The following is a 23,340-nucleotide window of genomic DNA, read 5'->3' on the forward strand; positions in this document are numbered from 1 at the left end:
TAGATATGTTCTTGAGTTGAAGAAAAACCTCATCTCTTTGAGAACTATAGAATCCCTTGGGTGCAAATTCACTAGTGAAGGTGGAGTTCTAAAAAATTTTCAAGGTGCTTTTATGATCATGAAAGCACACAGATCTGGTTCGTTGTATACTTTATTGGGCTCCACTGTTATAGGCTATACTACAGTTTCGGTATCAGATAACTTGTCTGATTTTGATGGCATTAAATTTTGACATATGCCCATTGGGGCTTTTACGGAGAAGGTGGAGCAAACTTACTATATTAGCCAAAATTAGGCCAAGGTTGAGATTTGTAATTATGGCCAATATTTTGGCTAATGGAGTCCATCTCACATAAGCATACGCATCTTTGGAAAGTGTAGACTTTGTTGGCAATATTTTTTGGGACCCAAAAATATTGCATTGTGTGGTAGATATCATTTGCATAAGTTGTATCTCTTCTTTTACACCTAAGAGACCAAGACTTTTTTGCCTATAAAAGAGAAGACCATTAGTTCATTTTAAACACACCAACAAGACTTGAGTCTTCATTTCTTGTTTCTTCGGTTTCTCCTTTATTAAGAGTGTTAAGTATTGGGAAGTACTTGTGTGAACCCTTTCTTTGGAGTTATTCTCTTAGAGTATTTGGGATTAATTAGAGTGTTTACTTTAATTTTGTACTCTCTTTTGTACTCTTGTTGGTATTGTAAAATTGCTCCTCTCCGCTTGTGGACGTAGGTCACTTTGACCGAACCACATTAAATTTGTGTCTTCTTTATCTACTTTAATTGTCGTTATTATCAACGTGCATTGTCTTTGTTATTGTCATTATACCATTGTTTGACTAAATTCTGTACTACCTGGGTTCCCGATCCTAACAAATTGGTATCAGAGCCGGATCTAATCGGGATAGTTTTAATAGCCAATATGACTTTAATAAAGACGTATGTTGAGAAATTTGATCGAAGTGCAAACTTCGGAATATGAAAATTAAAGATGAAAGCTATCCTAATTCAGGATGACTAAGATTTGACGTTGCAAGGAAAGGAGAAAAAGTCGGATAAAATGACGGACAAGGAGTTTGTCGTCATAAACAAAAAGAAGCAAGTATCATTTTAAATCTCTCAAATGAGGTTTTACGTGAAGTTTCTATAGAAACTACAGCTAAAGGCATGTGGGAAAAATTGAAAACCTTATATACGAAGAGGACGGTGGAAAACAGACTTTACCTGAAGCAGAAGTTATTTACAATTCGTATAGGTGAAGATACCTCTATTCTCTCTCATCTTGATACATTTGATTCCATTCTTATGGATTTGAGTAATATAGATGCTGAAATTAAAGATGCGGATCAAGCTGTGTTACTGCTTTGTTCTCTACCCTCATGTTTTAAGCATATAAGAGATACTATGCTTTATGCAAATGATAATATCTCTTATAAGGATATTAAATTTATCTTAAAATCAAAAGAATAGATAGATAGTGATATTATTGGGGAAGCTAGTGAAACTCAAGCGGAAGTTGGCTTGTTTATTAGGGGCAAATCCGACTCCATATCCAGATATAATAATTTAGAGTGTTGCTATTGTCATAAGAAAGGTCACATTATCTCTGAATGTTATAAACTGAAAAATAAAGAAAAGCATAACGAAAGAAAAAATGAGCACAAAAATACTGACACCGCCGAAGCTAGTGTAGCAACTGATGAGATTGAGGGAACTATATTTTTAGCAACTGAAACTAGTTTCAGATCAGACAATGAGTGGATTTTAGATTCCGGTTGTTCATATCATATGTGTCATAGCAGGGACTTGTTTTCTACATATGATTCAGTTGCAGGTGGAGTTGTCCAACTGGATAACAATGTTACTTGTAACGTTATTGGCAAATGTACAATTCAGATCAGAATGCACGATGGTGTGGTGAGAACTATCATCGATGTTAGATATGTTTCTGAGTTGAAGAAAAATCTGATCTATTTGGGCACTTTAGAATTCCTTGGGTGCAAATTCACTAGTGAAGGTGGAGTTCTAAAAAATTTTCAAGGTGCTCTTGTGATCATGAAAGCACATAGATCTGGTTCGTTATATACTTTATTGGGCTCCACTGTTATAGGCCCTACTACAGTTTCGGTATCAGACCACTTGTCTGATTTTGATGGCATTAAATTTTGACATATGCCCATTTGGGCTTTTACGGAGAAGATGGAGCAAACTTACTATATCACCCAAAATTAGGCCAAGGTTGAGATTTGTAATTATAACCAATAGTTTGGCTAATGGATTTCATCTCACATAAGTATAAGTATCTTTGCAAAGTGTAGACTTTGTTGGCAATATTATTTGGGACCCAAAAATATTGCATTGTGTGGTGGACATCATTTGCACAAGTTGTATCTCTTCTTTTACACCTAAGAGGCCAAGACTTTTTTGCCTATAAAAGGGAAGGCCATTAGTTCATTTTAAACACATCAACAAGACTTGAGTCTTCATTTCTTGTTTCTTCCTTTCCTCTTTTATTAAGAGTGTTTTGTATGTGAGTTAATTGTTGGGAAGCACTTTTGTGAACCCTTTCTTTGGAGTGATCTTGTGAGGTTATTCTCTTAGGGTGTTTGGGATTTATTAAAGTGTTTACTCTAATTTTGTACTCTTGTTGGTATAGTGAAATTGCTCCTCTACGCTTGTGGATGTAGGTCACTTTGATCGAACCACATTAAATTTATGTCTTCTTTATCTACTTTAATTGTCGTTATTATCAACTTGCATTGTCTTTGTTATTATCATTATACCGTTGTTTGGCTAAATTTCGCACTACCCGTGTTCCCGATCCTAACAGAAACGAACTCAAATATTAAAAATTTGCGGCTAAAACCCTGGTAAGAATCCAACTCAAATAGTGAAACCTGGCTAAATCCCTATTAGCACTTATAATTTGTTTTCTATAAAGTTAACCAAATACTAGTAGAATTAGAAAAGGACCACCCAAACCAACCCAAATACGGAGAGAACAACGGTATATTATTACTCTTTATAGGCATGAACATGGAAAGGATTGGCAACACAAGGTTTGCAGCTGTTTTAGCAACAGTGAGCCTTAACTACCTTATTAGTACACCAGTTTCCTTGGTGTTCCCCGATCATTTTCGGTTAAATCATGAATAGCAGTTTTGTTGAGAACATTATTCCATTAACATTTATTGAGGTTTAGTCTGAAAATTTCTAGTTTTGAACTAAACATTGCTAGATATGTCTACCAATTCACGGATTCTGCATTGTTATTAGATTTTACTTTCAACCATTTTGATTCGATATTTATATACATTAGATTATGTACCTAAAATTATTAGCGTAGCAAGCAAGATACATGGTCTAATACAGGAAATTTATAGCAGAAGGTTGCAACATGTGCTTCTATAAATAAATTATTAACCTTTAGAGACTCGGAACATGTCGAATTTGTTTTTAACTAGACACAAGGCATTCACGAATAAAGGTAGAAAGAAAGAGGAAAAGGAAAGGAAAAATATCAGAAGAAAGCATTGCTATGAACACATGAATAACATTAGAGTTTGCATTATTTTAATTCTGTTACCATACCACTTGAGTGAGTTGGCGATCCTTTCTTTTTATTTTTTTAAAAAAATATACGTATATAATTTCAGTGACAGTTTCTTTGCTACGCACTTATTTGTTAGTTTAAACAAAAAATATATGTCCCCTCTAGATTTTGTCTTGGAACACATAATATATGCATGAACTTTTATTATTATTAATAAGAAAGTAGAGGGAAAAAAAATCCTAGAAAGGAGGTTAAGCCTCAACAAGTATATAAAAACTAGACCTACACTTTTCTTATGGCCTCTTGGTGTCACTTGATCTTTTTTATTCTTCTTTGATTACTTTGGTAAATGTCTAGCAGAAATATCAGTTTCTCTTGCCACAAGACCAGAGTTTTGAGCAATTGCTTCTTCCCCTTCATCTTAATCACCTTGCTCTAAATCAAAGAACCTATTCTTGGTATGAGATGACTCAATATTGCTACATTATTTGCGTCATACCACCCTTAAATTGCAATTGACTTCTACTACAATAGGAGAAAGAATAGCTGCCTGCAAAATCAAATAATCAACAAAAGTCGGACTAACCTATGTAGTTGTATACATTTTGTTGAATGACACGTCAAAAATATGAAATAGATGACATTTTGTTGAATGACACATCAAAAAACTAATATATTTAGTTACACTTTCTTTATTTGATATAAGAAACTTAGTGACACAACAAAAGTCGCATAGTAAGCAAAACTCCTCGGCTCTACCTTATTGTTATGGTCTATTGCAAGAAATGAGATTTGAGTCCCACATCGGTACTACAAAGTACTGATGTGGGGTTTATATAGCCTTGGACTCTCCACCTTAATAACTAGCTTTTGTGGTGTGGTTCTCTCTGGGTTGTATCGATGGTATCAGAGCCACACACCACCATCTGTGCCCATCGTACCTTGGATGGTGACGCTGGTATTACAGTGTTCGGCCGGAGCTAGACTGCAACCAACAACCTAACTTTGAAGTAAGGCTGTCCAACGGGACACGGGATGGGACGGGATGGCCATTTCGTCCCGTCTGTCCCGCGTCCTTTTTTTTGTGTGCATTATATACAAGAAACTTGTAATCCTGGTTTTCAAGGTTTTCCTAAGACCACGGTTAGAAATGATGTTTTTAAACTTCAAACCGAATATTTTCAGTATATTCGTTGTGTATTGTTTCACTTAGATTGTAAAGTGTCTATCACATTTGATATAGGTCGTTGTCCTAATGGTTGTGATTATTTAACTGTTACATGTCATTGGGTTAATCATCACTGGAACATGCAAAAACGTATTATTGGTTATAAATTTGTTGATTCAAAACACAGTGGAGCATATATTGCAACTATTGTTCTACAAATTGTTGATTTTTATGGACTCATTGATAAAGTTTTAACTATCACCTTAGATAATGCTTCTGCTAAGTGCTAACACAACTGCATCAACTAGCTTAATGAAATGATTGCAAAATTAATCCAACTTATACACCGACCATTAATGAAATGATTGCAAAATTTAAAAAGTATTTTTTCCCTATTCCCCAAGTTTATTTAATTTCTACTATACTTAACCCATCTTTAAAATTAAGAGGTGCAAATGGACTTGTTCGTAAAATTTATGAGAATTTAGCAATTCAAGAAAATGAACAACCATCTCTCGAAGACTGCCAAGCTAACATATATTCTTATGTTAGATCAATGTTTGATAAATATAAATCTATGGAAACAACAAGTGGTGAAACTAGGGAAGAAGAAGAATACAATGAGATACTTAGCACCAGGAGCTATGACGGCATGGAACTCATAGAACATCAATCAACATTGCCAATTCCAGAACAATGTCCGAGAGAAATTATAGATAAGTTATAACGAAGTTATATAGGAGCTTACAAATATTAGTATGATAATTTGTAATTGGCTACTAAGAGGCCTAGTTTAAACAGAACCTTTCCTAGAAGGTGGCTGCGTAGATTAGGTGCTCTTCAAAAGAATTATATTTGTATGTGAGATTTGAAAGTTCTATTAATAAAATAAAAGGCTTTAAGCGTTGAATTGTTTTTATGAATTGTCTTACACTCTTACTTAGTTACTTAATGGCTTGAAATTATATTAAATAAATTATAACTTTATAATTACTAGAATATTTCATTACAAGTCTTTTGTTTTAATATTTTATAATTCTTTATTTAGTTTCCTAATTTTCGTTTAATTTTTAAGTTTATTAAATAACTCAAAAAACTAGCTGTTTGCAAACTTTAAAAACTTAGTCATTGTCAAAAGAATAGCGGTTTCCAAACTCAATGCTTAAATAATTTTTTTTTTAAAACGGCACTTAAGGCCCGCGAACCCGTCTCGTCCCGTTTGTTAGCGGGACAGGATGGGCCTACCGTCCGTCCCGTCCCGTCTCGTTTGTTAGCGGGACGGGATGGGCCTACCGTTTCATCCCGTTTATCCCGTCCCGCCACCGTTCCGGCTAAATGTCGTCCCATCCCGTCCCGTTAATTCTGTCCCGTCCTATCCCGTCCCGTTAATTCTGTCCCGTCCCATCCCGTCCCGTTGGACAGCCATACTTTGAAGTATGAAATAAACAACCGCAGTAGCAACTCTTGTTGCAAATCTCATATCAAGCACATGCATGTAAAGTAGAAGCATAAAGCACAGTAATGACAAAGTTGAGAAACCATATCCACATTCATTTATATCCCCAAACTGATGTTTAGACATCTCTCAATGTTATGGCAATTAGGCAAAACACAGCGTTATACTAGTGCATCAAAATTTGGTTCTATCAATTCACATCAAATTCCAAAACATTTGTTCAAAAGGGTCACAGTCTGACAAAAGACCTGTGAAGATCAGACAGGACCGAGATTTGGATGCTTATCCAACTTATATACAACTTCAGCTTTAGGTGATGCCCGCTTAAGTTTTGTTAGCTCAGCAAGTATTTTGACTGTTGCAGATTCTTCAACGAGACATGGCTCGATTAGCATTCTCACAAGCCTGGGTGACTTGGCCAACAGAAGCTTCATAAGCTGCATTTCAGGGATTGTGCCGTTAGTTTGTATTAGCTTAACTTCCCTGAGGTGATTAAATGTCACATCTGAGAAGCGTTCCACTTCAAGAGATTCAAGAGCCAGTATATCATTGTCGTCACTAGCCTCCACCTAAGAAAGATGAACCAAAAGTTAACTCTCTGAGCTTATTGATGATTTAAGGAGCATGAAAATAAGAAATCCACTACATAAAAAGAGAGAAAAGAGAACCTTCATTTCCATATACTGTAAATATGGGAAGCTTCTTATCAAGCAAAGAGCACATGAAACCTCATCCAAGTCAGACAGATAAATACTAGATATACATACGTGTTTGACATAGTTAAGGTTAAACGGAAGCCTTGTTGGTATTTCACCAGCTCCTGCAACAAAGGACTAGAAAGAGCCAAAAGTTAAAATGACTCGATACCCAAAAGATGTTCCATGATTGAAAATGCATCACAATGAAGGCATGAAGCAACATTTACCATGTCATTCAAGTGGAGATGCTCGAGAGCAGAAAAAGACTCAAAAAACATGGCGATATTACATTTTCCTGCTGCCACATGATATTCCCTTTGCGAAAGTGAAAATTTTGCCAGAAGAGGAACATTTTTTAACAAGACAGAGCTTATATTGCCTGTGTAGTCAAAGGATCTCAGCATGGGAGCACTAATTTCAATGACGTTGCTTAAAGCACCTGAGATATGCAGCACGAACTGCTCAAGCAACGGGGAACGAGAGATTAATCGTTCAAGCAACTTGGAAGATATTGTAACATCATGTAGTTCTAGGCTAGTTAACCAATCAAACCCTTTGAAGTGTGGTGGATGATTCATTGAGCAATTATAGAGAGTCAGATGCCTCAACTGGAAACATGTGAAAAACAATGGCGGCAATTCATACGAGTTACCCCTGATTGGAAGTCTAAGAACAAGATGTTGAATGCCATTTCTACTGAGGAAACTTATCAATCTGTCAATATAAGGACAGCGGCGGTCCAAATCCAAATAAGGAATGCAGAGGGTAAATTTTTTAATTGGTCCTGCATGATAGCAATAAATGTGCCTGACAATCTCTGAAAAGTTTCTTGTAAGGTCCGTTATATCCTCTCTTTTTTTCCAAAGTGTGTGCTCAAGCGTCAATTGTGGAAGTCTACGCCATATATATCTCCATTTCTTCGACAAGATGCTAGTCCTCACAGCATCTCGCAAAGGCAAACAAATAAGAATTTCATCAATTACTTTCTGAGGAAGGTTGCTAAGTATATCAGGAGGTAAAGTTCGATAGCGATACTGCCTTCTGCCCGTAGGATACATCATATAATAAATTTTCGCCAGTAAGAACCTGCACAAAATAAACAAAGAGTACAAAATGAGGAAAAATAGAACCTAGAACTACATTTACTATTACTTCTATTAAGCTTATCAAACTGACATCGAAAGCTACACAATAAGGAGACATCAAAAAAGGTCCAATAATTGGTTAATTTAAACTTAGAAAATTAGCTATTCAAGCTTAGGCTAGAGTTGACATCAAATTAGTAGCGTAAATAAGCTTAATACCTATTTTTCCCCAAAATTTGCATAAACCTAACTTTCACTGGCAATTTGAAAATACAACGGAAAATGAAAACTCATGTATCTATATAACAATAATCGTCAATAAGAACCTGTACAAAATAAACAAGAGTACAAAGATGAGGAAGAATAGAACCGAGAACCACATTTCCTATTGCTTCTATTAAGCTTATCAAACTGACATCGAAAGCTACACAATAAGGATACATCAGAAAAGATCCAATAATTGGTAAATTTAAATTTAGAAGAAAATTAGCTATTTAAGCTTAGGCTAGATTTGACATCAAACTAGTAGCCTAAATAAGCTTAATACTTTTTTCCCCCAAAATTTGCACAACCCTAACCTTCACTGGCAATTTGCAAATACAATGGAAAATGAAAAATCATGTCTCTATATAACAATAATCGTCAATAAGAACCTGCACAAAATAAACAAGAGTACAAAGATGAGGAAAAATAGAACCGAGAACCACATTTCCAATTGCTTCTATTATCAAACTGACATCGAAAGGTACACAATAAGGAGACATCAAAAAAGGACCAATAATTGGTTAATTTAAACTCAGAAAAATAGCTATTTAAGCTTAGGCTAGATTTGACATCAAACTAGTAGCTAAATAAGCTTAATACCATTTTCCCCCAAAATTTGCATAACTGGCAATTTGTAAATACAACGGAAAATGAAAAATCACGTCTCTATATAACAATAATAGTCAATAAGAACCTGTACAAAATAAACAAGAGTAGAAAGATGAGGAAAAATAGAACCTAGAATCACATTGCCTATTGTTCCTATTAAGCTTATCAAACCACCATCCAAAGCTACACAATAAGGAGACATAAAAAAATGTCCAATAATTGGTTAATTTAAACAATTTAAGCTTAGGTTAGATTTGACATCAAACTAGTAACCTAAATAAGCTTAATACCTTATTTCCCCAAAATTTGCATAACCCTAACCTTCACTGGCAATTTGTAAATACAACGGAAAATGAAAAATAACGTCTCTACATTGCTGCACTAAACCCCAATTGCAATTACTGGAAAAATGAAAATAGAGCCTTTGCTTCCAATACTAACATCAAAAAGAAGACAAGAGCCTTTGTTTCTAAAACTAACATCTTAGAGAAGAGAATGAAACAATTAAAAGAAAAAAGAAGAAAAAACCGATGAGGAAAAGCAGGTATTAAGCTTACCATCCAAGATCAAAGATGGATAAAAATTAAATAATCGCCGGTGAAATTTACTCCAAATGTTTAAAGGGAACGGAGATGATATGACCCCAGAGAGAGAGAGAGCAAAGTTAGTACTCCGACATTGAAGTGAAAAGTTAGTTTCAATTTGCAGGGGAAACGTGTTCTAGTGTGGTCGTTTTGTAACCATATGCACATTAAATATTAAAAAATTATTGGATTCAGATCATTCACTAAAACAATAACATTTGCATTATTTGTCACTGGTGGAGGATGTACTATTTTCGCCAAGGAAATTCAAGCAAGAAAAAAAGTAAGCACGCAAAAAATTATAAAATATATATAGTAAAAGGAAAATTTGATCTGATGTACACAATGTAATATTTTAGTAAATTGGGTTCGGACGAACCCTTCTGCATCCCTAGCTCCGTCCATGTTTGTCACCACCGGGAGAAATAACATCTAGTGTCTTGCGGATCCAGGATTTAAATCTTATGAGTTCAAACTTTTAAGTTTTTAGCATTGAACTCATTATATTTTTAAAGTTATGAGTTCATATTCATTATTTTTGCAATTTAAATGAATTTTTACATATAAATTTTTGTACCGCGTCAAAAGTTATGTGTTCAGTTCAACCGTTAGTTACTTACTACATCCGCCTGTGAGTGTCTTCCTTACATATCTCTACATATTTGATTTCCAGCATTACAAAACTACAACACTATCTTTTTTTGGTCCAATAGAAAACTATTTATAAATATTACTCCATCTATAATGCATCAGTACAGGGTAGTTTGATCCTTTAATTTGTGTTGTCTGCACCTGAGTACTGTTACCAGGATCATTACAAAAAGAAACATTTAGTTCCCACTTTATCTGCAAACAGACGAGGGAACTGCAAAATGCAAGTGAAGCTATAACAATCCAGTTACTTGAAACTCACATTATAATACTTGTGCTTTACTTCCTCAAGAAATTTATAGACACTGCTGATGGTGGCCAAAACTGGAGCAGCTTCCGAGCTGTGGGTGCTCCCGGATGCTCATTGTCACAAGTGATATCGAGCTAAAGAGAGGAACTGGATAAACTCAAACTCAGGATCAAATCCTGAGATATTCGTTAACTTGACCAGACGAAGTTTGCTAAGGGGAAAATTTGTGTAGTTGAGGTGTTTTAGATAATCTGACACTAGTTTCTGGTTTAGCTTGACCGTAGAAGCCTACGCAAAAATAGAGCAGAAACTTAACAACTCCTTATTTGTTTCCAAAACAACAGATCATGAATTAGACCACAACTTACCTCAATATAAAGTTCTTGCAAATTCGGGGCACTTCTAAGCAAGCAAACAACAGCAGATATTTGATTGAAGTCCATAAAGTTTACATCTTTGAGTTTAAGAATCTTTAGAGTCTGGTGATGTCGAAAGCATAGGCGGAAATGGAGTTTCAGCCAGGAGCTGAAACAATAATGTGGGAAAAATGAAAGCACAAATTAATCAGATCAACTTAAAAAACAAGAATCTTGAAAGCTGGAATGTTAGTTGTGAAGGCAAAATACAAACATCATCAATAGCAATAAAAATATACCTGTAGAAACTTGCCATCAATACGAAGTATTTTGATATTAGTCAAGCTACCCACAAACATAACTAAATCAGAGGCTGAGAAACAGAAACTTTAGACAATATAGGAGCATTCTCCAAGGAGATTGATTTGAACTCGTCATCGACTTCCTCTTCAGTTTAGGACCAACGATATTAAAATGACGGATGCCAGAGCACCCATACAACACTAGTCTTTTAAGAACGGGGCAGCTGGAAATAAAACTTTTAAAACAGTTGTTTGTAAAGTCAACCCCAGAAAGTATTAAATAGCGGAGATTAGGGAAGCCTTTAAACTCTGGTGGCGGCGAAAGAACAAAATTAATAAGCTTCAATGATGTCAAGTGCAGACAAGAGAAGAATGAAGGAGGCAACGTATGATGATGATGCGTATAAACCTTCTCGTAAATTAAGGTTAATTCCTTGATGTTTTTGAAAGATAAATATAGTATCCATTTGTTTACATAAGGAACCACCGTTGAAGGATTAAAAGGAATGCATACTTTAAATCTCTCTAATCCACCAGGATGAAGCAGAAGAGATTTGGTTATAATTTCGTCGAATTGATAATACTTGAGCTTATAAATTTTTATTCTTTTCTTCACAAAGTAGTCATCAAGTTCTTTGCAAAACTGATCATCAAATACTAACTGTGGAATGTTTAAATAGTAATATATCCACTTTTTAGACAAAACGATGGTTCTTACTGCTTCACGTATAGGCATTTTCCCTAGGATGCAAGCTATCACATTTCGTGGCAAGTTGCTGATCTGATTATATCTTCATTCTTCATCAGCACCTGTTCGTTTTCTTTTGACACCTTTCGAAGACATTTTCCTGAGAATGAAAATTCAAGTCAACCAATGCATTCAAATATAGTCAATTCGTTCCTTTGGGGACATCCGATAAAATAAGAATGGAGAAGATTAGCGAACAACGATGACATGCACAAATCGAGAAATGGTCCAAATATAGTCAATTCATTTTTAGAATCTCTATCAGTAAATACTTACAATCGATGTCCCTTCTATTCAAAAGTAATAACAAGACATGTATTCATTTAACGATCAATATAATAACAACACATCCAGAGGTTCTCTAATCATGCCACAACTGTACGAAGAAAAGAAAAGGGAATCCTCCTCTTAATAAGAGTAAATTAACTCTTTATACGGCAAGATCCCTTACATCAATGCTTTATTCACAAAATCTGCAAAAGCTCTGAGCTTGCTTTGAAAGTATAAGCACAAGTGAACTAAACAATCCAGTCTTACTCAAAATTACAAGTTCATCTTAGCATAGTTATAGAATCTATAGCTGAAGCAAACACGAATATGCAAGAAAACTAACATCTAAAAAAAGAAGATAAAAAACCTTTGCTACAGAAACTAATGCTCATCCAAAGGTGAAAAAGAATGATAAATAAAAAAAATTAAGGGCATTTCAAGCTATTGACAACTCTTAGAATTAATGGCAATAACTGAATGTGTGTGCATATACAAGAAAATCAACATCTAGAAAGTAGTATACAAACAAGAAACAGGAGTTCATCTAAAGGTGAAAAAATGATTGAGAAAAAAGGACATTTCAAAAACCTGATATTCGCAGTGCTATTGCTGTTTGGCACAATGTTTGTAACTCCCAAGTCTTTATTTTGCATTGCCTTTCAAATCCATCTCCAGTTTAGAAAAGAAAGCAACTTTTCAGTTCACTAAAGAAAGAATGCCATTTGTTCCAGTTTTAACGCTGACACTACTGTTCATTCATTATCCGGATAAGTTTTATAAATTCCTACTTAATGAAATTAAGTGGACGTTTGGACATAAGAATGGTAATATTCCAAAATAGGGGGAAAAAGTTTTTCGAGTGAAAATTGTATTTGAAATTTAGAGTTGTGTTTGGACATGATCGTGTACATAATCACCATAATTGATTTATTAATACGTGCCTAAAGTATACTAGCGATTATTAAGATTTATTTCTCCTAAACTAATTTTGAGATTATTGTAATGTAATGCAATAATGGATAATATTATTGAGCAAATGAAGTTAATCATTTATGGGAAAGGTAGGCTAGCTTGTAGCATTATTAATATTTGGGCCAGCTTATTCATTTGGCCCAGATCCAATTCTTTTGATGTCACCCCCACGATCCAACACATGAAAGAACTCATTTCCAACTATCTCCAAAGACCAGCTAGCCCAATTCTTCTTCTTCATATTACCGTTTCTATGCTTAAGGGATAATATTCAACTTTGGTTAAATAAACTAAAATAATATTAACTCATAAAACAAGAAATTAAAAAATAGAACCAAAGCAACAAAACATCAATTAAGGAATAAAATACTAAAAAGAAATATTAAAACAAAATTCCTTTAAAACGTTAACCTATTTACATCCTAATTCTGACGTGGACTTCTTAAATGATTTTAAATTAACAACATAGATGAGAAGTTTGTAATCCAAATGACTGATTTTGACAAGAATTGGCCTCAAATTACTACTGCTTAATATTTATTAAAGACACCCCTCTAATGTATTAACGCAATAAACTAAATTGCGCCCCCATTTTTTATAAAAGAAAGATAAGAAAAGCCGATACAAAATTAATGCAAACAAGATATAAGAAAATTTAAGTGAGAGGAAACATGTACGGAGAAAACATTTTCAAGCAAAAACAAAGTGGAATCCAGGTGCTAATTAATAAACAGAGAAAAGGGAAGAACCTTAATATTAAACTTTCAACTTTTGATTTTTTGACTGATGATTTGCTCCAAAACAAGATGGAATCGCGGAGGAGACCTCAACGGAAAGACACACATTGTCGACCTCGAACTTTCGCCAGAACTCAATCGACCTCAGCTGAAGCTTCGTTTCATCGGTAAAAATAGAGGTGAAAAGTGTCTACTTTTGTTCTGTTTTATGGTTGTCTTGTGAGTTGGGTTTGGATGTTAAAAGGGGTAAAAGAAACTGATTTTCATCGAGCTTGGGATGGGATTTTGGCTAGCTTTTTCGACGCTTTCTTCTTGCAAAGGAAGAAGACGGGAGTTTTTTCTTCTCTCTTTGTTTTCAATAAACCTGTTTAACCGGTCGGGTTGACCCGTTTTCGGACCAGCCCGGACCGGTAGTTAGGAGGCCAGGTGAGCTGGGTTAGGGGTTGATCTGTATAAAAAAAAAATTCGGTTAACCGGATCGGTCAAATCGGGTCAAGGAAAATCACTGTTGAACCGGTTAACCGCCCGGCCCAGCCCGGTTCATCAGTGATTTTCTGGTTTTCTTTTTTAAATTTATTTGACCGTTGGTAACGGTCAGCTTCCAATTTGACCGTTGCCCAACAGATATTTTGCAAGAATAGCCCTTTTTGGCAATTATTTTAAAAAATAATACTTTTAGTAATTACTAATTAAGCCCTTTGAAAAACTATAAATACCCCCTCTTCTTCATTTCTTCTCTCATCTCTCATTTCTCAAACTCAAATTCTCAATTCAAGTTAAATCATGCCTCGTGATTCTAGAGTGCGCTAATATGTTTGGGAACACTTTGAGGTGGTAGAAGAAAATGAAGAAGTTCGCAAACTAAAGTGCAAGAACTATGATCGAATCTTAAATCTTCGTCGAAAGTGGGAGGGCACAAGCTGTATAAGGAGCCATATGAAGAGTTGTCTTGAGCGTCCTCCAGAAATTCGTATTTAAGATTTTAAATTGATTTGAGACAATTTGTGTTATTTTAAAATTATTAGACGTATTGTACTTAATATTTTAGTTTGTTAGATTAATTTGAAGTATTATTATTCAATGAAAATTTGAAATGAAACTATAAAGCCTTTGAATTTAACACTCGAGAAGATGGCCAAGAAGATCATATTGATTATTAAGAACTTACTAACGCAGTGCAAAACCTTTGAAGTTCTAGATTTATATTTAATAATTAAACTTTAAATTTAATCTTTTTTTATTAATTTAGTTGTTGTTAAATGTAAACTTTAATTTGCAAGTTTGAACTTGCAAATTATAAGTGCACTTTTTTTTCCATCTTCATTGTATTCTATTATATTAAATTCTTAATGAAATATTCAAATATAAGAATTTTAAAGTCTTTGCATCCTTTATTCAAACACTCTTTTTATAAGATTGTTTTTATTTTATTTTATATTTTTACTTTAGTTATACAAAATACAAAAAAAAATTAAAAAAAAAAAACAAAACCAAAAAAACATAAACCCGACCCGGCCCCTTAGGCCCGGAACCGTTCTGATTCAATTTTTGACGAATGAGGTTGAACCCGTTAAGCCCGATTTGTAAAACTCGGAACTCGACCCGGATTGGTGACCGATCAGTCACTATTTTTCTCGACCCGGACCGCCCGGCCCACCCGTTTGTCACCTTTAGTTTTCAACGTCTCCTTCCCAGGTGGCCTCTATCTCGACCCCCAGATGTGCCTCCCTCCTCTTGTTTTTGTTTCAATGTGTGTTTTTATAGTTGGTAAGATGAATTGGGGAGCAAGCAAAGCTGGGTCATGTGTGGAGAGTACAGGTTCGGCTCAATGATATTTGTGGCTTAAAGCCAAACTTCAATAAGGGATCCTAAGATTTTTTTTATAGAAGAAAACTCATAATTTTATTTGAAATTTATTTTTCTTCCTTTTTGAGATACGAAATTATTAATAATTTGTTTATAATCGATTTCTTCTTATAATTCTTTTTCAATTGATAATATAGCTAATCCATTTAATCTATCTTGAGACATTGTTGATCTTAAGTAAGATTTTATTAATTTTAATTTTGAAAAACTTCTTTCTGCTGAGGCAACTGTTACATGAATTGTTAACATTATTCTATAAACAATATAAGCAAACTAACCATCTTCTTTCATGTTTTTCTCCATTAGCCAATTTTTGAATATAATTTGTGGTGGAAAAATGTCTAAAGAATTTATTTTTTGGAAAATCTATGTTAGTAATTTCAATTGGTCCCTTTTCTACTAATAGATCTCTCAACTTTGTATCTATACTAGTCCATTGACTAGGATCATATATGTTCCTAGGAGTATAATTATCCAACTTATTTAGAACTTCTTGTTTTTCTTGAGGATATATGTTGGGTTTCTCGCCAACTTCTGCTCCTTCCTCTTCTTCTTGAATTTTATTATTGTCTATCTCAATTATATTAGTGATTTATTCATTTATCATAAAATCTTCCACATTTTCTGATTTAGAATTTTACTATTCGCTACAAATTTATCAAGTGATCATTTTTTGGGATTGTATTAGAGTTTCAATCCTTTTCCCTTTTTGACGTTTTGAAATCCGAATTCATATTTTCTAGTTGACATATTAAAACTCTAATAAATAACTAAAAAAATAATATATACTTATAAAGAAAATATATCCAAAATTTTTAAAAAATAAATGCAAATAATAAAATATAGAACAATCAAACCTAATTCAACAAATAGATAATTTGATAAGCTTTTGCTACTTCAAAATTCTTGATGTAATACCAAAATACTTGAGAAAAAATAAAACATATGGTACTTGTGTTCTGCTCTTTTATTTTGTGATAATGACTCAATGAGATTGGAATATAGAGAAGGCCAAAGAAATAATAGAAAAGTAAAAGTTAATAGACTTTGCAGAGAAAGATAAAAAGAGATAAAAAGAATGTGGGCCAATTTATAATAATGATGGTACATAAATGAGGCAAGATTGTGGAATATTCACACATAAATAAGGTATGGATCCCAAAAATATATTACTTTTCCAATTATTCTCCAACGACCCCCTTTTCTTGAAGCTTGCATTTTTTTCTTTTCAAATACTTAATATTGTTAAAAAAATGGACAAATATATTAAATGTTAGAAAATTTTGGGGGCCTACAAATAAGGGCCACTAAGCAACAACTTTACTTGCTTGGCCATTAGGCCGACCCTGGGAGAGTATGTAATTGGATAGAGATATAAAAAAAATGTGACGTGGGGAAAATCAAAAGGGAATGTGCAGCTGGTCATTTTTGTTGTGTATGTGCATGTGAATTTTGAGTGAGACCATGTGAGTTTGTTGCAAAAGATATGAAAGAATCTTCCTAGGTATTATTTTTGCATTGGTTCTTTTTTTCCTTTTTTATTTATTAAAGATAATCAAAATTAAAGATACTACACTAAAATTAAAAACTAGAAAAATATAAAAAACTATTAAGGAAAAAGTTATAAAATTGCCAATCTTACCAAACTTAGAAGGAAAAACATATTTTTGTGAATTTTTTTTCTTTTGCAAATTAAAACAAAGCTAGCAATTCAAAAATGTGAATCTTTTGTGAGTTTTAATTTCCTAAGAAAAATCTATAAAAGGTAAAACAAAAGCTAAAAATATGTAGATTAAACTCAAAAAAATATTTACATACTAAAAAATGGTGAAAAATTCGATTATGGTCAAAAATTAGGTACTTACAATAATCATAAATATATTATACCATGTTTAAACAAAAAATATTTATAGCTATACAATACTATGATATGTTTAAACCCACAAAGTTCAAAAATTGATCCGTCTCATGCCACATACATTAGCTTTAAGGGAATGGTGAGAATTTAAAAAATTTAAATATAGAGAAGATGAAAGGGAAATAAGGAATCCCATTCACTATATTATTTTAGTGCATTAAATAATTTGAAGTAGAAAGGCCTCAATACCGTTTTCACTATCCTCTGTGTGATGTTTTAATTCTTTCTTTTGGTACCAAAGTGACAAGTACTTGCTAACAACAGGAGAATACTCAGTGTCTAAGAGTTATCAAGAGATGCCTGTGGAGCTCAGTTATGCCTCCTAAACAGAGAATTGTGGTTTAGTTAGCATGTCAAAATAAACTGCTAACTAACAAGAGATTAGCTCTACCAATGTTAGATGTAGATAATCAACAATGTTGTCTATGTGATCAGGCATGGGCAGAGACACAGGAACATATCTTTGGCAAATGTGAGTGAATTTCAGAACTAAGAGACAAACTGAGCACTTGGCTGGGCATTAGGGGTGTCAATGGTTCGATTCTTTAATGCATTATTATTTTTAAACTTACTAAATAAATATATTTTTCATATGTAAAATTTATTCGATATGGTTCGGTATTTTTCCGGTTTATTTTTATAAAATAAAAAACATACCCTAATTATCGGTGTGGTTATAGATTTATATAAAAACCTACGGTTTCTTAAAAAGAAACCTAAAAATCGTTTCGGTGCAGTACGGTTCAGTCGGTTTAGTCACTCCTACTGGGCAACAAGATACAAGATAATGAGTCCAGTCAGGTAATTCAAGTGAATCAAACGAAAACGATGGAAGCAATTTTAGAAGGAAATAGTTGCGGTAGCATGAGGTGCTATGATATATTACACTTGGCAAAGCAAGAAACTGGAAGATTTTTAGGAAAGGTACTGTAGGGGAGACTTTATATTCGCTCAGATTCAAAAAGAGATCACCGATAGAATGGGAATATTGTGTAAGTCAAAAAGAGCTCGTAAGAGTTGTTATTTTAGAAATTATGTAACTAGACCTCTATTTGTATCTTGAGATCTAGTGTCTGAGCTACTATTCCTAGAAGGTGGCCAAGGACACATTAGGTTGTAAATTGCTTTGGTTGTTATTGTAATACTTCACATTTATTAGGAAAAAAAATAATTCTTTGTTTTTGGTGGTTTTACATGTTTAATGGTTGAAAATGATCAATTGAGCTTAATTATGAATTTTTAAATGTTTAGGGGCATTTGGAATGAAAGGAGGCAAAGTAAGAAAAGTTTACTAGCAAACGAGTGTCCATTGTCTTTCATTCCTATCCCTAATCCCTAACCAAAAGACGCCTTAATTTGTAAGTGCTGATGAAACTGAAAAAACAAGTTTGAACTTTGATCTCTTGACCTATGCACTGCCCCAAATTAATTGCACCAACTCTTTTTAGGTTCTTTTTTAGTTTTAACTTTTTATCCACACTTATCCATATAAAAAAAATTCATTATGAATATTGTTAAGGTACATTAGGTTTCATTGAGTAACATACTCTTAATTAGTACTAATATAGAATTCTTTAAAATGGATCTCTTATAGATTCTTCTTTTGCCTATGGAATTTTGAATTTCTTTCAATATCTCCTAATGTGACACTATATGCATTTCTGGCATATTGTAACTTATGGTTAATTCTAGTGATTAAATCACTTGTCAAAGAGTGTTTATGTGCGATGAAGTGAATATTATTCATGCCTACCATAGTGAATTGATCAAGTAGGAGAATCAAACTACAAACTAACTCTGGCTTCAATAGTGATATTTGATCAAAGTGGAGAATCAAGCTCTATACAACATAACAGAGAATAAAACAACCACAATATAAATTCAGATACCAAACATTTCAGCCAAGAACATGGTCTGATAAATGGCTACAGATCAAACAAGATTGTTATCTACGTTATAGTCAACTTCTGCTTTTATTGACAACATCACCGGGCACATTAACAAGGAATTCAACTTCATTACCAATCTAAGAAAGATCAAGAAAAATCAATCCCTCATATAGGCAAGGCACTATACGAAAAACACTTGCAAAAATAAGGACCAATAAAGAGGAGAGGAAAGCTTTGCTGCTATGTCGCCTGATCCTGCAGCCAAGAACTAATGCATACTTTCATGATATAGCCATTCCCCATTCATGTGGGGGATTGTTGAGGTTTTTTATTTAAGATGAAATAGTCTTAAAATGAGGGTGAATGGGAAATGGAGGGAAAATAAAATTTTTGAGTAAAATTTTAAGTTTTCCCCTCTTGACAATGAGACATTGTCCCATATTGGAAGAGGAAAAGATTTTTGGTGGGTATATATATAATTGCTCTTCTTGTAGCTCTTAAAGAGTTAAAAAGAAAGCAAGCCTTGCGCCGTCGTCGTCGCTCGCTCAGCTTCGGCTTCGGCTTCGGCTTTGGTCAAATGATTGATTGATTAATTTTTGGACCAAATTTATTTGTTAATAGTAAATATTAACTTAAGATTATCCGCATTTGTAACGGATATTTTCCAATCCGTGTATTGGCCACAAGGCAGCCGCCTAATGCTCTTCCCACCATGAATGTGCTTGCTCCACAAACAAGCTAATGCTTGCTCCACTATGGAGGGTGGACGATTGTTCTTCTTCAACACTGGCTGCTATATATATGTGCATCAGCTGTTGAAGAAAGACACACAATACACAAGACGCGCTCAACAGATTTGGTTATACATTGCACACCTTCCTCTCAGCATTTCCATATGATTTTTTGAGTTTCTACTCCTTCATTCTGCATTGTTTTTAACTTCAAACAAAGCAACTGTAAGTGTGATTTGCTACCGAACTTTGTGTTCGCTGAAACACTGGGGTTTGAAGTACCGCTATACCAGTGTGTGATTCGTTCTATCCTGGGAGGAAATAATCCATTACCTTGGGTACTAGGAGGGGATTAAATTCCTTAAGGAAACACTGTGAATTCAGTGGGCTCGAATTAATTACTGTTTCATTACGATAACTTATATTTTGCAGAATTATTATTTACATATACAGCAATATTGGCGGGACTAATAATCTTAAGGAATTTAATATTTATTTCTGTATTTGTGTTATTCTTATTATTCTACAAACTAAAACCTTTGTGGTTTTGTGTACTCCTGTTTTGGAGAGTAAAGCCTTTGTGGCATTTTGTTGGAGATTAAAATCTACGTGATTTTTACTCCTGATTGAAAACGTGTATTAAACGTTTGTTTGTGTCATTTTTTTTAACAGAAAAAATAACGACTGAAAGCGAAAACCAAGCTGTTCCGATGGTGACTGCCAACGCATCGACAAGCCGAACACCGGCGTTGGCACCGGCAGAAAAACCCAGAAAATTTTTCGGGATTGATTTCAAGCGCTGGCAGCAGAAGATGTTCTTCTACTTAACTACGTTATGTCTACAGAAGTTCATCAAGGAAGATGTTCCTGATCTGCTAGATAAAACTCCAGAGAATGAACGCTTTCTCGTGATTGAAGCGTGGAAGCATTCTGATTTTTTATGCAAGAATTATATTCTTAGCGGACTGGATGATAATCTGTATAATGTATACAGTAGCGTGGAGACGTCAAAAGAATTGTGGAATGCGCTTGAAAAGAAATATAAAACTGAAGATGTCGGAATGAAGAAATTCGTTGCCGCAAAAGTTTTGGACTACAAAATGGTAGATAGCAAGTCTGTTATTACCCAAGTCCAGAAATCGCAAGTGATTATTCATAATCTACTTGCTGAAGGTCTTGTCATCAATGAAGCATTCCAAGTAGCAGCAATGATTGAGAAGTTTCCTCCGTTGTGGAAGGACTTCAAAAATTATTTGAAACACAAACGAAAGGAAATGTCCCTTGAAGATCTCATTGTTCGGTTGAGAATCGAAGAGGACAATAAAGCTGCTGAAAGGAGAGGCCATAGAAATTCAACAATAATGGGAGCAAATATTGTTGAAGATAACAAAAAGAGGAAGAAGGCTTCTGGTCCGAAATATAACCCAAGCAAGAAGCGGTTCAGTGAAAACTGCTACAACTGTGAGAAAACCAGACACAAATCTACGGAGTGTCGAGCTCCGAAGAAAGACAAGAAAAGGGGTCAAGCAAACATGGTAGTAAACCATGATGATGTTGATAACTTGTGTGCCATACTTTCTAAATGTAACTTGGTGGGAAATCCTAAACTGTGGTGGTTTGATTCAGGAGCCACTCGCCATGTTTGTCCAGTTAGAGAAGCTTTTGCTACTTATGCTCCTGCTGGACCCGGAGAGACAGTTTATATGGAAAATGCTTCAACAGCAAAAGTTAAAGAATATGGGAAGATATTTCTGAAAATGACTTCTGGCAAGGTCATGACTTTGAACAATGTCCTTCATGTTTCCAAAATGAGAAAGAATTTAGTCTCTACTGGACTTCTTGTTAAGCACGGTTTTAAGTGCGTTTTTGTGTCCAACAAGGTTGTCATAAGTAAGAATGAAATATTTGTAGGAAAAAGGTTACCTCACCGAGGGCCTTTTCAATCTGAATGTAATGGTTGTGGAAAACAATAATAATATTTCAGCTTCTTCTTACTTACTTGAGTCAAATGATTTATGGCATATATGTTTGGGTCATGTCAATTATAAAACCTTACGGAAAATGATTAACTTGGAAGTACTGCCTAAGTTTGAATGCGAAAAATCAAAATGTCAAACATGTGTGGAATCTAAGTATGTTAAACATCCTTATAAGTCAGTTGAAAGGAATTCAAATCCTTTAGACTTAATTCACACAGATATTTGTGACATGAAGTCAATACCATCTCGCGGTGGAAAGAAGTATTTCATAACTTTTATTGACGATGGTACTCGATATTGCTATGTTTACTTACTGAATAGTAAAGATGAAGCAATAGACGCATTCAGGCAATACAAAAATGAAGTTGAAACGCAACTTAACAAGAAAGTAAAAATGATAAGAAGTGATAGGGGTGGTGAATATGAATCTCCTTTTGAAGAAATATGTTTAGAATATGGAATTATTCATCAAACAACAGCCCCTTACACGCCCCAATCTAATGGGATTGCGGAAAGAAAGAATCACACATTAAAGGAGATGATGAATGCATTGTTGATAAGTTCTAGTTTGCCACAGAACTTGTGGGGGGAAGCCATTCTTACGGCTAATCGAATATTAAATCGAGTGCCCCATAGCAAAACACAATCCATTCCATATGAAAAATGGAAAGGAAGGAAGCCCAACTTGAATTATTTCAAAGTGTGGGGGTGTTTAGCAAAAGTGCAAGTTCCTAAATCCAAAAGGGTAAAGATAGGACCGAAAACCGTTGATTGAGTTTTCATAGGATATGCGACAAATAGTAAAGCATATCGATTTCTGGTTCATAAATAAGAAAATCCCTACATTCATAATAATACGGTTGTAGAATCAGATAATGCTGAGTTCTTTGAAAATATATATCCGTATAAAAAGAAATGTGAGTCGTTTGGTGAAGGATCTAAACGACCTCGGGAAGAAACAAAAGAAAGTACATGTAATCAGGAAGATCCAAGACGTAGTAAACGTCAAAGAACGTCTACTTCATTTGGACCAGATTTTGTGACTTTCTTATTGGAGAATGAGCCTCAAACATTTAAAGAAGCTATGACTTCTTCGGAAAAATTATTTTGGAAAGAGGCAGTCAATAGTGAAATAGAATCCATATTGAACAACCATACATGGGAATTGGTTGATCTTCCTCCTGGAAATAAACCTTTGGGTTCTAAATGGATTTTTAAGAGAAAAATCAAAGATGATGGCACCATTGATAA

General features: G+C 34.2%; 1 protein-coding gene across 6 annotated transcripts; it reads right to left on the reverse strand.

Annotated features, from left to right (window-relative positions):
* Window positions 1-6,254: 6,254 nt before the first annotated feature.
* LOC107827115 (F-box/FBD/LRR-repeat protein At1g13570) lies at window positions 6,255-14,044 on the reverse strand. Of its 6 annotated transcripts, XM_016654176.2 has the most exons (8): window positions 13,719-13,855; window positions 12,586-12,666; window positions 11,698-11,827; window positions 10,690-10,846; window positions 10,334-10,609; window positions 7,106-7,964; window positions 6,849-7,013; window positions 6,255-6,749 (listed from the first exon to the last, which is right to left on the reverse strand). In XM_016654176.2, coding segments are annotated over exons 5-8 (1,338 nt in total). In that variant the 5' UTR covers window positions 10,336-10,609; window positions 10,690-10,846; window positions 11,698-11,827; window positions 12,586-12,666; window positions 13,719-13,855; the 3' UTR covers window positions 6,255-6,437. The 6 variants fall into 6 exon arrangements, with proteins under 6 accessions (XP_016509662.1, XP_016509663.1, XP_075104095.1 ...); XM_016654177.2 differs by lacking the exon at window positions 12,586-12,666 and having other exon boundaries at window positions 13,719-14,044; XM_075247994.1 differs by lacking the exon at window positions 10,334-10,609.
* Between the last annotated feature and the right edge of the window lie 9,296 nt (window positions 14,045-23,340).

The sequence above is a fragment of the Nicotiana tabacum genome, chromosome 24 (assembly GCF_000715075.1).
Source record: "Nicotiana tabacum cultivar K326 chromosome 24, ASM71507v2, whole genome shotgun sequence".
Taxonomy (NCBI): Eukaryota; Viridiplantae; Streptophyta; class Magnoliopsida; order Solanales; family Solanaceae; genus Nicotiana; species Nicotiana tabacum.

Bases quoted from the DNA above. Each gene is read 5' to 3' on its own strand.
- LOC107827115 (XM_016654177.2), bottom strand. The intron at 7,014-7,105 runs GTAAATGTTGCT...GGCTCTTTCTAG, and splicing joins ATCTCCACTTGAATGACATG to TCCTTTGTTGCAGGAGCTGG. The intron at 6,750-6,848 runs GTTCTCTTTTCT...CATCTTTCTTAG, and splicing joins TACAGTATATGGAAATGAAG to GTGGAGGCTAGTGACGACAA.